The following is a 17,711-nucleotide window of genomic DNA, read 5'->3' on the forward strand; positions in this document are numbered from 1 at the left end:
CATTAATTGTTGTCATTAAAGTACAAATGATTAGAGGAGACAGAATTTGTAAATACATGATTATTAATGTTTGTGCACACATTCTTCATTCCATTATGATAGATCCATCTTTGGTTTTATGTTTAAGTGTATCTTTGTACTTATAAGGCACAGGTATAATTGTCAGTTTATTATGAGTTCTGCCAATAGATAGTATACACAGAGGTGTCAAGTAAAGAAGTACAAATACTTTGTTACCTTACTTGAGACATTTTGGGTGTCTATATGTGGCAAGGTGGAGGGGGGCGGTACTAAAGGTTTGACATAAAATAAAGACAAAAATGTAACTGATCCGACAATGCCACCTGGGGAATTTCACCCCAGGAAATACACAAACACTTTAATAAATAAAAAGGCAACACAGGTTCAATAACTGAAGTGAGACAGAGTTCAAAAGAAAATGTAAATTTGTTGATAATTTAAAACGGGAGTGGGAAGTGAGGGGTGCCAGCCGAGGGAAGGCAGCCTATCAAGGGGTGTGTTCCAGGAGTGCAACTTACCCACCACTCGTGAACTCACAGCAAACAGGTGCAAACTATTGTGTCCTGGTGCGCTTACCACTAGAAACAGTGCAGGGAACCACTAGAGTGCCTAGCCTCGACCAGCAGCTGGCAACCACCTCACTATAGGGAAATTAACAAAAAGTATTAAACAAAGAAAACAAATAAACCACTTGGTTCTTTAAAAAGTACAATAAAAAAGGCAAAACGATCAAGGCAAAACAGTCAAGGCAACGTAACAATATAGGCAAAACAGCAGCCGATAAGGCCTGAAATACAGAAGAGCATTACATTTTAAAAACTTCTTTATAACAATTTGTAATATAAATGTCAACCCTTATGTTGCCTGGCATACCAGGAACTTGCGTCACTGTAGCAATGACACACAGGAACAGCTACCAAGGAAGCCTCAAGCAAAAAAGGACCAACAAACACTACACAAGAGACAAAATAGACCCTTTAAAATAGTTCCACATCTCAGGAATTAACAATCTTTAAAACAAACAAACCTTAATCAGACCAGACACCAGTTCATCCAAGGCAGAGAGGCAGACAGGGGGCTCAGTGCAAGGAGCATGTGGCAACCAGCAGGCAAACCAGACAAAGAGGCAGCCATGTTGCCACAGGTGCCTTTTATATGGTTCACCTGATTAAGGGGAGGAGTTGACCTACTTCCAAGAGGCTGCATTCAAAGCCAGCTAGGAAAAACCAAACACTAGGAGCACTGCTCTCACTACATATACTTTACTGGAGTAATTATGTTTCAGACGACTTTTTACTTCTACTCCTTACATTTTCTTGCAATTATCTGTATATTCTATTCCTTACATTTAAAAAAATACCCTTATTATCTTCCGCTCCATGAAACACATTATTGCACATATACGGTTCTTTAATGTATTTGCATTGTACGAAAATGCGTTCATTTTCAATGGGCATAAATGTGTCTGAAACAGGTGCAACCCAAATACTTCATCATTAACATATTAATATAACATTATAGTCATTATGGCCTTTAGGTATGTTTTTTTTGGGAGGTGGGGTAGTGCACTATAGGCCCCTGTGGCGCAGCCTAAGCTTTTGTCCTTAATGGCATTTTTTCCTCCTTACATTACTTTTACTTTGATACTTGAAGTAGTTTTAAAACCAGTACTTTGACACTTTTACTTGAGTGAAATGCTTGAGTTGATACTTTAACCTCTACAGAAGTCTTTTTAAACCCTAGTATCTATACTTCTACTTGAGTAATGAATGTGAATACTTAGGACACCTGAGTATATAGGCTCTGCTGCACGGGCTTAACTTTTTGGTCCTCTCAATGGCACTTTCAATAGATATGAAAATAACAAAACTAAATATACTTTCATTTTTTATTTTGTGTAATTTGTTTCCTAATACACACAGAAGATTCGTAATAAATATATATATATATTTAGAGATATATGTCACAGAGGGGTATTTTTTTCAACGTAGACAAACTGTCGAAAGTGCGGATGAGTTACAAAGCTGTACTTACTTAGTTTCCAACATGGCGACCGACGGGACGCAGAAATCTGCTTTTGGCTAAAACCTTACGGAATACCGCAGCATTTGGACCACCTACAAGCTATTCATCCACCAGAAAACAGTATATGCACCGTGATTAGTATTTGTTCTTATATATTAATTGTTTCCACGAACAACTGTGAGATGTATCGACGCGGAGCGGCAAAGAAAGACCACAACAACAAACCTGTGAAGAAGGATGTGAGTGACAGTGATAAATACGCCGACCTCTTGGTGTTCGGCTATGCCTGTAAACTATTCGGGGACGACGAAAGGGCTCATTACCACGAACGTGGAAGTCATCTTATCCCATGGATGGGGGACAAGAGCATCATGATTGATAGGTCGGTTGAACAAACTTAGACCGAAACATTATGCTAACCATCTATCCTGTCCGTTAGCCTGTTCCCAAATTCAAGGGACCACATGGAGTTTCTCTTGCAGCAGCTTGGGAATTACTGCAACTGACATCAAATGTGTTACTTCCTGCTTTCTTCTTGTTAAAGTGTTTATGAATGTCTTGAATTGAATACGAATGGTATCTGAACTTTCTCTGAAAACATGCTAAGATACAATCCCCCATCACTTTGCTAACATTAGCCATGTTGCTGAGCCAACAATGAACACAGAGTTAGTTAATTTAGTTTGCACAGCAGCGTGAATTACTGCAGCCTAATTTGACACGAATACAGACATACAGACAACCTCTAGACAACAAAGACTAAACATTACAAACCACAGAGATGTGTCTGATTTGGCTGCATTAGTCTGTGCTGTGTGCCATGCTGAGGAAAACAACAACACATGTTTGAAGTCTTAACTATCAGACTGCATGGGTTAGCCTTAAGGTGGGGTTTGCATCTTGGCATGTTGGAAGAATTTCCTCTGGAAACTGTTTCCCAGTTCATAATCTCTTAATGGGAGTCAAGTGGTGGTATGACTCAGAACAAATTCTCATCTCATCTGTCTTTTTCAAATTGAGTTTTGGCTCAGATATCAAAAACCCTATCTGCACAAAACAAATGACACACTGTGCTGATATCCACAATACCAGAGCAAATTCTAACCACCACTAAAGTTACTGCAGTTAAGTTGATTCAAAATATCACAATGTCAAATACATACATTCCTAAATAAATTCAGCACAACATTTCAAGGGACAGCAATGTGTCTCCAAAGTGTTGGTGCAGGCGGTGGTGTGAAGTGTATCTCCACCTCCATATAGAAAAAGTACTCCTTTAACCTGAAAACATGGTATCAGTTGTTCTTTTGATTCTTCTTCTTCTGCAGTGGCCCAACTTGTGATTCATCTGTACAGCCTTTGTATGTGTGTCTTTATCACATGACCCAGTTTTTTCCCACAGCAAGGTAGGCTAAGGGGTCCTGCCAAACCCCGAATGCCCACCACTGCGCCCCATTTCTTTGTCTTCATGAAGAAACTGGAACTGAGAGGTGGCGTAGAGGGACGAACCTCGGAAAATGTCGTCCATTTGGGTTCTTACGGATAGGTATTTATGTACTCGGGTTTGTGTGAATGTAACTTTCTTTGCAGATATAGACCTAATTGATGAGTTACAGGGGGGGAAATGAACCCTGTAAGGTAAGAGACGAGTTGCTTTTGTTTTTCTTTTGTTTTTTTCTTTCGGTAGGGTTTTTGGTTTGTTACGCTTGCCAAGAAAGGAAATAACAGCAGAAAGCTTGTTAGGTTTCGTAACGGCACCAATGAGAATTTAACCCAAGGAGTTAACTTTTGTGCTGAGGCTTTATTGCGATGTCAGTATTTTGAGAGATTTCAAAATGTATAGTACTTTACAAGAATACTCCCTCTTGACAGACTTTCAGAGGTAGAGCATTTTTGTTTATTGTAAATTGTGGGTTTTAGGTCCCCTTCCTTTGGTAAGTAGGTCGATGTTGTGTTAAACAAAAAACTTTGTACACTTCCTTCTCTCTAATCCTGGTTATCATCCAACAGATACGATGGGCGCGGTCACTTACATGACCTTTCTGAGTATGACAGTGGGTCATGGAATACATCCTACCAGCTTTCAGAGGAAGAGGACAGGATTGAGGCACTCTGCGATGAGGAGAGATACCTGGCTCTGCACACCGACCTGCTGGAAGAGGAGGCCAGACAAGGTGGGTAGTCTGCATGTTCTCACATCAAGCTTCTAGAGCAGGGGCGTCAAACTCATTTCAGTTCAGGGGCCACATACAGCACAATTTGATCTCAAGTGGGCCGGACCAGTAAAATCATAGAATAGTAACCTAAAGAGAAGGACAACTCAAAATGTTTCCCTTTGTTTTAGTGCAAAAAAGTACAAGTCCATTCTGAAAATGTTCACATCACATGAACTATCTTTTTGAAAAACAGCTGTTGTATTTTTCGTCATAGTGGGACCTATGACGTATGCACATGTATGGGAAGCATGCGCACGATATGTGGATCCAGAGCTCCTGCTGTTACAAGTTTACATATAAGAAAACTTTAATGTTGATTGGATCTTGAAGTGCTCTAAAAAGTCTACTGGATTATCCAAACTGCAAATATTCTCCTGGAGCGCAGTTCATGTGCGCTCCATCAGCACTAGGATTGTATGCGACCCTCAGAGGACAGATCTGAAATAGCAGGTACATTTATTGAACAATTGAAGCTAATGTCTTCTCTGTAATTGTTTCAATATGAGAAGTTATGCACGGGCCGGATTGGAACCTCTTGTGGGCTGGTGTTGGGGGCCGTATGTTTGACACCCCTGTTCTAAAGTATTTGCAAAAACACAATTATTGGAACAATATTTCAGCACTAGACTCATCTGTGAAACGGAGTGTTAAAGAGGCAGGCCTTTTATAACTTAGAAGTTGGCTGCAAGCCTGCAACCAATTAAAATCATCAGATCCAATTCAATCAATCAATCAATCTTTATTTGTATAGCGCCAAATCACAACAAACGTTATCTCAAGACTCTTTTACAAACATAGGAGGTCTAGACCACTCTATGTCAAATTATGAACAGAGACCCAACTTCAAGACAGGGTAAGACTCAGTCTGACCCCACCTTAATCCATCATGAGCATTGCACATCGCAGTATTTAGCTAGTTACAGTGGCAAGGAAAAACTTCCTTTAACAGGCAGAAACCTCAGGCAGAACCAGACTCATGTTAGACAGCCATCATGCCTCGACTGAGTTGGGTCTGGAAAGACAGATAGAGGGGAGTAAGAGAGAGAGATGATAGTGATGAGACGAGTCGTAGAAGCTGTTGCCGCTGGAGTCCAGCACGTCCGTATCAGCTGGAGTCTAGATCGTCCACAGCAGGAGGACGTCTACGGCAGCTCAGAGGAACCTACGAGACAAGGGAGCTCAGGGACTCCAGAAAGGTCTATGGTTAGTAACTTTAATGGGACAGGCAGAGTTAAAGTAAGTGATGAGGGGGTTGGGGGGAAGGGGGTGAGCTAGGATCCCAGTGTGTCAGTGCGCCAGTTCCCCCGGCAGTCTAAGCCTATAGCAGCATGACAAAAGCTGGTCCAAGCCTGATCCAGTCAATTCAAATGAATGAATACATAACAAAAATCAGCTTCTTAACTCAAGATAATATCCAATTAAATTCCATAAAGCTAGTAGAGTAATCCTTAAGAAATTTTAAATTCATAAATTCACATCAACAGGACACCAAATGCCCCAAAGAATAATTACAATCGTAGACAGAAATGTGGTGATATATGGTCCAACATGGTAGATCAATAATATGCACGACTCTGACAGGTCAGATGATGCTAACATAGAAATTGAAAAATTTGAGTCCATAACTGAAATCTATCAAATCAAAATTAAATTACAGCAACCTAGGCTGAAAAACACGTTGAATGCAAGCACACGAGGACCTTCCTCTTTTAAAAAACTCTTGGCCAGATGTATAAAACCTGAATGTTGTGCCTACTATTAATGTTTTGTGCAAGTTAGTGTGTGGGAGTCTGCTTACCATTTTTAATACACTTGTTCCTCTGCTACGCACCTGTTGATTCACATGTGTTTTTTATTTTTATTTTGAATTTGGTTACTTAAAATTAGTCAAAATAAACATTTAGCAGAATCATTCAGTTGATTATAAATCTAGAAAGGAAAGTACCCGTTTTTGAAATCTGCTGCATACAGCACATAACAGTCAGCAAGGCCCCTGCTTGAGGAAGGGAGCTGAGGGGTATACCCTGAAGCAGGATTTTTATCAAGGTAACTTCAGGGTTAACTCTGGATTTTCAGTACTATGACGGGGATTCACTCCTTACCAGGGTAGATCACCTTACCATGGTTAATCATGCTGAACTCCTAACCTGCTCCGGGGCAGGTTATGCTCAGGAACAGAGATCAGTTTGGAGAAAACTGACCACTGACCAATCAGCTTGCTCCATCACGGAGCTCTGTAAGCCAACGAGGGGGGAGAGACAGGCAGGACGCTTTGTCTACCTGTATGATTTTACATAAAATACTGATGACAGCAATTGATTATCTTTCCTGACATCATACTTAAACAGTCTAAAACAGGTTAGTCAGGTGAAGTTTTTGTACTGCATTATATTTATAAAACTGCATGCTATCACTTTGAATCATGTTCTCATTTGTATTAGTCCTTTAACCACAGCACTCAGTTTGATACTGTCAGAGCTGCAGCTGAAATATTAAGTCTAAAACTGTCACACATGACAAGATGAAATCAGAGAGAGAGAGATCACTGTCAGGGAATAAACAGAGTTATTATAGTCAGATCTATCTGCACTATATGATGAGAAATATGACGTCATTATGGCATTCACTCTCTGTTTTTGTCTGATCTCTCAGTTCCTTCTTCATGTTTCAAACACAGTGTTGTTTATGTTAGTCTGGGTGATGTGTTTCACTTCTTCATATTTTTCTAATATCAGTGCAGTGTTTGAAAAACATGTTGAAGTGCTGACAGCAGACTGTCCGTGTCTGTGATTGGTCCCATGTTACCTTCTCTACCCCTTCATGTGAACGCGCTCAGGGTAACTCCAGATTGACTTCGTGTGACAGTTTAGCATGATCTCCTTTGTTAGGTTCAGTGAAGCCGGATCAGGAAAATATATCTAGGATATGTTGAACCCCCTTCGTAGTATACCCTTCAGAAGTATCTACATTGAAGCTGAGCTATGTGCAACCAACAGAACACATGTAACGTTCAGGGTCATGAGAAATATATCACGTAGCCACTCAGAAATCCTACATAAAGGACATTTCTCAATGTGAATGTATACACTTCATTCTTTAATATTTCCATGACCTTATCTTGACATCAATGAGCCTTTTTCTCTGGGACTATAATGTTGTTAAAAGAAAAATATAAAATATATATATAGTATGGAAGAGACAAGGATACTTTTATAATCCAGAGAACACAAAGGAACAACTTAAGTGGAACATGTATGTTGTTGTTTGGTAAGATGTTTTGTTCAGTGATTTATTTAGCACCAGCTTTCCCGGTGGTTGGGTCAGAGTAATGTTCTTTAGAGAAAGTCTAGCTGTAGATGATTTGCTCTGCTGTTGCACTGATCACTGCGGATGTAGAATTGTCCTTTTGTTGCACTTTGAGTGTTTACGTGTACATTCAGTTCAGCTAGCCAAGAGTGATTGAGGTCATTATGACTCAAGGGTACACTGTAATCTCCACAACGTGTATATAAGCTGACCCATACAGCTTATATTCACCTTGCACAGCATCATGGGAACAGTTGCTTATTGTATTGAGTTGTATAGTTTGGTAGGAAAGAGCTGCCAGATATAGAAGTGAAGCAGTTATAAAGTTTATTTTGATCCCGTCCAAGCAGTTAATACTGTACAGTCATGGCCAAAAGTTTTGAGAATGACACAAATATTACATTTTCACAAAGTCTGCTGCTTCAGGGTTTTTAGGTGTCTTTGTCAGATGTTTCTATGGTATAATGAAATACAATTAGAAGCATTTCATAAGTATCAAAAGCTTTTATTGAGAATTACACAGAATTCATGCAATAAGTCAATATTTGCAGTGTTGACCCTTCTTTTTCAAGACCTCTGCAATTCTCCCTGGCATGCTGTCAATCAACTTCTGGACCAAATCCTGACTGATGGCAGTCCATTCTTGCATAATCAATGCTTGGAGTTTGTCAGAATTTGTGGGTTTTTGATTGTCCACCCGCCTCTTGAGGATTGACCACAAGTTCTCAATGGGATTAAGATCTGGGGAGTTTCCTGGCCAAGGGCCCAAAATCTTAAGGTTTTGTTCCCCGAGCCATTTTGTTATGACTTTTGCTTTATGGCAAGGTGCTCCATCATGCTGGAAAAGGCATTCTTCATCACCAAACTGCCCTTGGATGGTTGGGAGAAGTTGCTCTAGGAGGACGTTCTGGTACCATTCTTTATTCATGGCTGTGTTTTTAGGCAAGATTGTGAGAGAGCCCACTCCCTTGACCGAAAAGCAACCCCACACATGAATGGTCTCAGGATACTTCACTGTTGGCAAGAGACAGGACTGATGGTAGCGCTCACCTCATCTTCTCCGAACAAGCCTTCCTCCAGATGCCCCAAACAATGGGAAAGGGGATTCATCAGAGAAAATGACTTTACCCCAGTCCTCAGCAGTCCAGTCCCTGTACCTTCTGCAGAATATCAGTCTGTCCCTGATGTTTTTACTGGAGAGAAGTGGCTTCTTTGCTGCCCTCCTTGACACCAGGCCTTCCTCCAAAAGTCTTCGCCTCACTGTGCGTGCAGATGCACTCACACCTGCCTGCTGCCATTCCTGAGCAAGCTCTGCACTGGTGGTGGCCCGATCCCGCAGCTGTAACACCTTCAGGAGACGGTCCTGGCGCTTGCTGGACTTTCTTGGGCGCCCTGGAGCCTGTTTGGCAACAATTTAACCTCTCTCCTTGAAGTTCTTGATAATTGGATAGACGGTTGACTGAGGTGCAGTCTTACTCGCTGCTATAAACTTCCCTGTTAGGCCCTTTTTGTGCAATGCAATGATGGCTGCACGTGTTTCCTTGCAGGTAACCATGGCTAACAGATGAGGAACAATGGTGTCATGCACCATCTTCCTTTTAAAGTGTCCAGTCACTCAATCATGACAGATTGATCGCCAGCCTTGTCCTCATCAACACCCACACCTGTGTTAATGTGTGTGACACCTGTGTGTCATTGAAATGATGTTAGCTGGTCCTTTTGTGGCAGGGCTGAAATGCAGTGGAAATGTGTTTTTTGGTGATAAAGTTCATTTTCAAGGCAAAGAGGGACTTTGCAATTAATTGCAGTTGAGCTGATCACTCCTCATAACATTCTGGAGTATATGCTAATTGACCATTATAAAAACTGAAACAGCAGACTTTGTGAAAATTAATAGTTGTGTCATTCTCAAAACTTTTGGCCATGACTGTACTGTTGACTGGCTTCTCCAAACACTATAATATCTTGTATATTGTACAATGTGAGTCTACCCTCGTAGCTGAATGACATTAAGGTACATATCTTGATTGAGTCATTGTCTTTCACCCTAAATGCCACTCTCTCTTTGGCAATAAAGTTATCCAAATGGTAATTCTGTGTGCTCATCAATCATCAGTCATCAGCATCCTTTATCCTACCGTTTTGGGATTTGATGGGGTAATGAGCCACAACAAAGTCCTGACCAACCATAAACACATGACGTTCATTTGAAACACGACATGCCCTTGCTATGGCGGTACAACTTGAAGTACTATAACTACAAAATGTATGTGACAGGAATGACGTAGGCTGAGATGCCGGTTAAACTAATTGGGGAAGGGTGCCGTGCATACAGAGGATAGAGTCCTCATCACAGCAGTCCCTGGTTCGACCCTTTGCTGCATATCTACACCCCACACTGCCTATCTCTCTTCAGCTGTCCCATCAAATATAGGCAACAATTCCCCTAATGGAAACAAGTAATAGTTAGATGATCTTTATGAGCCATTCAAATGAACAGGAGGAATGACTTCTGGTCAACACATAACCTTTATCAGTGTGCCTTCAGGCTTGTTCAGTGTCTGTAGTATATCCATGTGGATCAGTAAACACTGGCAGATTTGGCTCTTTTTTACTGGCAAAATGTTTAGACTCTCACAAACTGCTTGACACCTGTTCCATCTATTATTGATGTCTCATTACACTTACTAATTCCATTTGTCAAATCATCATTTCAGCGCCTTGTCAGTGTTGCTGCTGAAGAGCTCAAGTGTGTGCTCCCTTCCCGAGCTGTCAGCGTTTCCAGGCCTTTGTCCTCATTTCACACTTCGCCCACAGACTAACACTAATATGACAGGCCTGTCTGTATAAACAGAGAAGTGGCAAATCTTACAATTTCTACATACTTTAGTATGAATTCCTGTTTTTATTTCTGGGACAAATCCTCGACAGAGTTGGCATGTTCAGCCTTTCTGTCTCATTAAAAAGGACCAGGTCTGACTCCGAGCTCCGGAGCAGCCATTTCTATGGAGATCACTTTAGACTCTGTGCTACTAACATCTCAGTCCTTTTTACATTAGAACGTAACAGGCTGTTTTGATGACAAAGCACCCTTCTGAAAGACAGACTTGATGACTGTAATTGAATTAATACGCTACAGTTTTAAGTGAAATATGGTGTCTTATGCCTAAACTGACATTACAAAATGAGTCAGTTAATGATTTGTGTCCCGCACGCACTCACACACTCGCTGCAGAAGGTTCATCCCCCGGGCGGCTTTGCCCTTGAATTTGGAGGCCTGACCCCATTCACTCAGACTATTACCCATCTGTCCAGTGAAAGGACAGCAGCAGAGCATTAGAAATATTGATAGTTTTAGTGGGATTTTTGCCCTTGCTTCTTTATTAAAGATACAGTTGGCCATGAATTTTAATAGGAAAGGGGTTGGTGTCTGGGAACAAGCAGGCATGTGTATTTGTGTAGCCACCAGTATGACCTTAGTGTTGATCAGTGTGCTTGTAGATGGAAATAACTTTTTAGAATAGACTCATGCCTTCTTTAAAGCTGGGGTTGGTAGTCAGATTCAGATACACTTTTTGTTATACTGGTTAAAATGATCTTTATGTCCTGATGGCAATCAATACATAATGTGTTCTTAAAAAAGAGCGAAGAAAAGCTGCTATCTACAGCCGGAGTAAACCTGGGAAAACACCAACCAATCCCTGTTTTTGGGGTCCAAAATTTTAAATTCAATTCAAATCCTGTCCTGACGTTCTGCCCGCCTCCTGTGTGTACATTTCCCTGGCGTGCACTCCCCGTCTCCTGACTCTACTGACCGCCCCTCTTACTTGACCTCGGGCCCGATGAGGTGCTTTGCTCAGGACTTTAGTCCGGATCAGAGTCTAAATAGCTCTCACCACGGGCGCTCTGACAAGCGAGAAAAACTTCTCCTCTTGTCTCTCCTCTCTCCCGCTTGCACACGCTACACCTCTCCTGGTGCCTTCACTGACTGCCAACACTGTAGGAATTAAGAACAGGGGTGCTTCCCACACCACCCTCACAAACTGCCTCACTGAAATAAACTCCTGGATGCAAACAAACTTTCTCAAACTCAATTGTAATAAATCCAAAATTCTTATCATAGGCCCAAAATCCCTCATTTCCACCTGCCCAGACTTCTCACTCACTATTGATAAATCCACTGTTTCAGCATCCACACATCCGTAACCTTGGTATCATTTTTGATCAGTCACTCAACTTTCAACAACACATTAACAATATTTCAAAAACGGCTTTCTTCCACCTCAAAAACATCGCCCGTCTCCGCCCCTCCCTTTCCTTCACTGCAGCTGAAACTCTCATCCACGCCTTCATCACCTCAAGACTCGATTATTGCACTAGCATCCTCTACGGTACACCCAACACCCTCCTCAACAAATTACAATACATACAAAACTCAGCTGCACGCCTCCTCACTCATACCCGCTCCAGAGACCACATCACCCCAGTCCTCCAGAACCTCCATTGGCTTCCCATCCCCTCAAGAATTCAGTACAAGATCCTCCTCATCACCTATAAAGCCCTCCATAACCTAGCTCCCTCCTACCTCACCGACCTTCTGCAGCCATATAATCCCTCCCGCAACCTCCGCTCCACCAACACCAACCTCCTCACCCCTCTCACCAAACCCAAGCACCGAACCTGGGGGGACAGGGCCTTCTCTGTCGCTGCCCCCACCCTCTGGAACTCTCTCCCCCAACACCTCAGATTCTCTCCCTCACTCACCAAATTCAAATCTGGACTCAAAACACACCTATTTAGAAAGGCTTTTAAACTAGAATTGATTGTTTTTTTTCTTGTTTTGTTTTATTTTGCTGTCTTGCTCTTCTTTGCTTTTTTTTTTGCACTGTTTTCCTTTGCTTTTTTATTGTATAATTGTATCTTATTTTCCTGTAAAGTGCTTGGAGAATCTTTTAAAGCGCTTTTATAAATAAAATGTATTATTATTATTATTATTATTATTATTATTATTATTATTATTATTATTATTATTATTATTATTTCTATTATTACTAGCAAACAGCTATGCGTTCCCGCCTGTTAGTCAAGTCAGTCATGTCCTTATTTGGGCAAAAACTTGTAATCTTAATATCTTCTGAACTGTCACGTTAGAAAAAAAATTCACCCCCCCCGTACAGTGTGTGCCGATAGAGAGATTAGCTACGTAGAGCCGTTTTTTCATCCAGGCTGTAAACATGTTTATTAAAGGTGACATATCATGCAAAATGGACTTTTTAATGGTTCTCTACCTGAAATATGTTTCCCTGGCATCTCTACAAACCCCCCGAAAATGAAAAGAATCCATTCTGCCCCTGTTCTTATTTCTCCACCTTTCTGTAAATGTGTGTGAAACGAGCCGTTTCAGTTTTCAGTGTTTTTCATACGTCACAACGACATCCGGTCTGTAACGGAGTCAGAGCTCGGAGCTTGTTCAGCCCATAGACTGTATAAAATACAACTCAACCCCTCCTCTGTTTTCATTCCCTGCACACATGTGTGCTAATAAGGAGCTTAGGAGGGAGGCATGCTAGTTGTAGGCTGTCTTAATAAACACAAAGGTCGGTTTTACTCCCCACGTCTGCAGATTTGAAGATCTAGTGGATGATTTTTATTTATCATGGATAAGTGCTAGCGCTAGTTAGCATAGCCACATAGCTACATGTTCGTAGCTGTGTACCAAGACACATGTCGACAAACTGACACATAAAACAACAAGAAACACTAAATCTGTGACCAATGGTTCAGAAAGGTCCTGCTGCAGGCGCCTCTCCGTCAGGATCAGATTCTGGATCAGATTCAGAGGGTTGAAGTAACGTGGGTCTGTGAGCAGCCGTGTATATTCAGCCACCATGTAAACATTAGATCAACGTGCCGGAGAGCCAAGGCCACATCCACTTCCTGAGGGGGCGTGGTCAGAGAGCTCATTCTCATTTAAAGGCACAGACACAGAAAACAGAGTGTTCTGAGCAGGGCTGAAAAAGAGGGGTTTACAGGCAGACCAAAATCTGATTTCAAAGTGTTTTTTTGAGCATAAACTTTAAAGACATGTTTTGGGGACCTCTTAGACCAATATATTTTGATGAAAAAGAGCATAATATGTCACCTTTAATGTCTTTTTTGAATTGGTGTGTGTGTGGTTTTCGGTGTTTCTGCAGCCAGCCTCAAGCATAACACTTCTGCATTGGCTTCATATTTTGAGACCGGAGGTTGCCACTTTGCTGCAAGTCAAAGTCTCCTCTGGTCTGTTGTAATATTTATTTACTTCAACTTCTAAGTCTACTGCACAGTCAGGTGCATTCCTTCCATGGTCACAAGCACTTGTTTGCTTCCTAATGAAAATGCATACAGGTCTAAACATTTCATTTGGATTGTGACAGTATAAAGAAAGACTTCAAATTCATACCATCAATCTGAATACTTTGATGTGGACCAAAACTTTCTTCCCACAAATTCCAGAGTGATTTCTTTTGTTTGTTGTTGGAATGTGTTCCAACTTCAAAGAACGTTTCTTTGAAATTTCAAGCTGTACTGCTCAATGCAGTCATGCAGTCAGGTGTGGTTTGTGCTGTAGGATGTGAATGAGAAAACAGAGACAGATGCCAACAGGCAAGGCAAGAACAATCAAAGTCTGATCTGAAAGACCTGGGAGAAATAAAAAATGTGGCGTTTGGGGTGAAAAGAGACTTTTGCAGAACTTGTTTACTTACTTGCCCCGACTTTTGGCACACTTGACAATTGAGCCTTCCACAGATTTAGACCAAAAGAGACAAGCTGTAGGTTTTAAAGTTCTTTAGGGATATCTTCAAAAATTTAGGACCAAATTTAGATGCTACCTGTTTATTCTGATTAATGCAGGATCCTTCAAAGGCTTATATTATAAAGTTGTTTTCGACTACAGGAACTTTACCCCTGAACTACGTGCTTTTCAACTGGAGGAACTAAAATTTAGTTCAGGGGTTGTTAATCTCGCCCTGGAAATGCCCCTGCTTGGGGGTAGTACTTTTTAAAGGTCCTGGGACTTTTGAGGGCAGGTCCTGCAATGCTGAACATGTCTGATTGGTAGATTACCTGCAGTGTTTTTATTCCACCCACCGTCCACAATAACATCACACACACCTCTGTGATTCACTTGATTTCTCTTTCTTTCATTAGTTTTTATTTGTTCTATCTTTTTTGTATGTGTGTGTACTTTTCAAAAGAAGAAGCTGTGATTCTCTTGATTTAACAGCTTGTAACAGTAGTCTTCTTTAAGCCCACTGCAAATGCATCTCCCCCGGTGTTATGGTTTTAAAAGTGACCCTGTAAACTGGAGACCTTCAGCTGAACGTGTCAGTGTTTGTGGAGTATAAACAAGTCACACAGGGATATAAGATGTCGAAACATGTGTGTACAGAGACATGGTTTAAGTTATTATCTACATTATTTTGAATCGTCCTCACTGTGTGTTATGTTGTTTCCACAGAGGAGGAGTACAAACGTCTGAGTGAAGCTCTGGCCGATGAAGGCACCTACAACGCAGTGGCCTTCAAATACAGCGCGGACTACTACGACCCGTCTCAGCCCACAGAGGAGGAGGAAGCCAACAGGGAACATGGTGAGAACGTGCATCAGTCTCAAACTCATTGAAGAAGTTAACCAATCTCAGATGTGTTTGAAAATAACAAACGTAAACACTTAATTGAGAAACAGTGTGACGAAACCAGGAAGTCAATGCAAAGTTAACAGTTGCTGATGATAGAGCTTACACTGCCACAGACAAGAACTTTCCAAATGATGCTACAAAATGAGAAATAAGAGAAGCTTCTCTTCCTTTTGATGTGTTTCCAGTTGGCTGCCAAAAAAAATCTTCACTGTGTCTGGTTATTAAGAGAAACCACATAACAGATTGAATTTGAAAGCACAGCCAGAAAGTACAGGCTCTTTGAAATACCTCTCTCCACGTTGACAGGCTTTTGGTTTGGATCGGTTCTTTGTCTGAGTTTGCATCTGCAGCAGTCTGCTGTGAAGAACTCTGCAAATCTGTCTGATCCATTTCCTCCTTTTTTTCCACAACTCTTATAATCCGTAAGACCATCTGCAGATTCACGGCCACGAGCTGATTGCCGAAGACAAATTTATTTTCACAGATTGAACTGTGAAAGTGTCGAACACGTCTGAACGAAGCCGTTACCTCAAAAGGTGATTTCAGTTTCTAGCTGTGGAGAATCTCTGAGTGTATCTCTGAGAGTGAGGCACACCTGTGAACTGTGGTTGTCGTTTTTCTCCAGTAGGTCTGACTTGGCACACCACACACACACACACTCAAACACACACACTCGTGGAACTTTAAATATTTGATGTAGAGATTGCTGGAAGCACTTTGTCCCTGACAGACTAGATGCCTGTCTCCTGGGAGATTGTGGAGCTGAGTCCAGAGTATGAGCACATCAGCTACAGCTTAAAGATGCCTTCACAATTTTACCTTAGGGAATAAGTCAATGAGGGTCATGTCACACTTGCTGTGAACATTTTGAGCCGACTGAATCCCTGCTCCAGTTGATAGCCTTTGGTTGTTGTCATGTTTTCTGCCCCTTCTTTAAAATACTCTAATTCGCCCACCATGACGACATTCTCAGATCTTAGGATATCGTTGTGGCAGATGGATTAACTGAAAAACCAACACGTTATTAATAAATCATCATGACTATTGATGGCTCCCAAGAGAAGGCCAAATACGCCTGAAGGTTAATTGCAGTGTGATTTATAATCTGTTATCCGTCTAAATATGACAAATCTCATTCTTAACCTTGCAGTGTAACCATTCTCCAACGACACCCATTTGATTTAATATCCTGTCAACAAAAGAACATGATCTAAACGTGCAGTACATGTATTAGCTGAATATATTGAGATGTACAACTTCACCTTCACTGACACATCTAAATGTGCCATATTTCAGCCTGTTTATCACCACGAGCTGTCTCCTTCAGCTGCAGTCAGCCTTCTTGTCTCCCTCTGTCCAACTGCTGAGTCAGCGTTTGGCTGTAACTTTGAATAAACAGTAGTTTAATGATAAATAGAAGATGACATATGACTGCTTTTAAAGCACAAGAGGGAATACATTTTGATGTGTGGTAATACTTTCCCTATTTTTAAGCCTCTTTTGAATCCAAATATGAGCCATTGGACCATGATAATAATCCTGTTATGTAACTAAAGTGATGATTAAGAGCAAGTCTTCTTTCATAATTGTGCCATCAAATTGAAGTTGAGACATGCCATAAGATTGAGTGAGCACATGGTCACTGCCAAACGCTGATTTTTTTTTTTTATAAGTCTTTTTATTTGGGACACAATCAGAGCAAAATACAGTGATGTCAATTCAAAATATACAGTCATGGCCAAAAGTTTTGAGAATGACACAAATATTACATTTTCACAAAGTCTTCAGCTTCAGGGTTTTTAGGTGTTTTTGTCAGATGTTTCTATGGTATAATGAAATACAATTAGAAGCATTTCATAAGTATCAAAAGCTTTTATTGAGAATTACACAGAATTCATGCAATAAGTCAATATTTGCAGTGTTGACCCTTCTTTTTCAAGACCTCTGCAATTCTCCCTGGCATGCTGTCAATCAACTTCTGGACCAAATCCTGACTGATGAGGACGTTCTGGTACCATTCTTTATTCATGGCTGTGTTTTTAGGCAAGATTGTGAGAGAGCCCACTCCCTTGACCGAAAAGCAACCCCACACATGAATGGTGTCAGGATGCTTCACTGTTGGCAAGAGACAGGACTGATGGTAGCGCTCACCTCGTCTTCTCCGAACAAGCCTTCCTCCAGATGCCCCAAACAATTGGAAAGGGGATTCATCAGAGAAAATGACTTTACCCCAGTCCTCAGCAGTCCAGTCCCTGTACCTTCTGCAGAATATCAGTCTGTCCCTGATGTTCTTACTGGAGAGAAGTGGCTTCTTTGCTGCCCTCCTTGACACCAGGCCTTCCTCCAAAAGTCTTCGCCTCACTGTGCGTGCAGATGCACTCACACCTGCCTGCTGCCATTCCTGAGCAAGCTCTGCACTGGTGGTGGCCCGATCCCGCAGCTGTAACACCTTCAGGAGACGG

General features: G+C 41.3%; 1 protein-coding gene across 3 annotated transcripts in view; it reads left to right on the forward strand.

Annotated features, from left to right (window-relative positions):
- The first annotated feature begins 2,045 nt into the window (after positions 1 to 2,045).
- Positions 2,046 to 17,711, forward strand: part of sfswap (splicing factor SWAP) — a 132,207-nt gene continuing 116,541 nt past the window's right edge. For 2 of the 3 annotated variants that reach the window (XM_034709748.1, XM_034709749.1), the window contains exons 1-3: positions 2,046 to 2,428; positions 4,057 to 4,220; positions 15,070 to 15,201. In XM_034709748.1, coding sequence (XP_034565639.1) covers positions 2,229 to 2,428; positions 4,057 to 4,220; positions 15,070 to 15,201 — 496 coding nt within the window. In that variant the 5' untranslated portion in view covers positions 2,046 to 2,228. Of the gene's footprint in view, positions 3,593 to 4,056; positions 4,221 to 15,069; positions 15,202 to 17,711 lie in introns of all 3 variants that reach the window. The other variant, XM_034709750.1, reaches the window with a different exon arrangement.

This window comes from Notolabrus celidotus, chromosome 19, assembly GCF_009762535.1.
Source record: "Notolabrus celidotus isolate fNotCel1 chromosome 19, fNotCel1.pri, whole genome shotgun sequence".
NCBI lineage: Eukaryota > Metazoa > Chordata > Actinopteri > Labriformes > Labridae > Notolabrus > Notolabrus celidotus.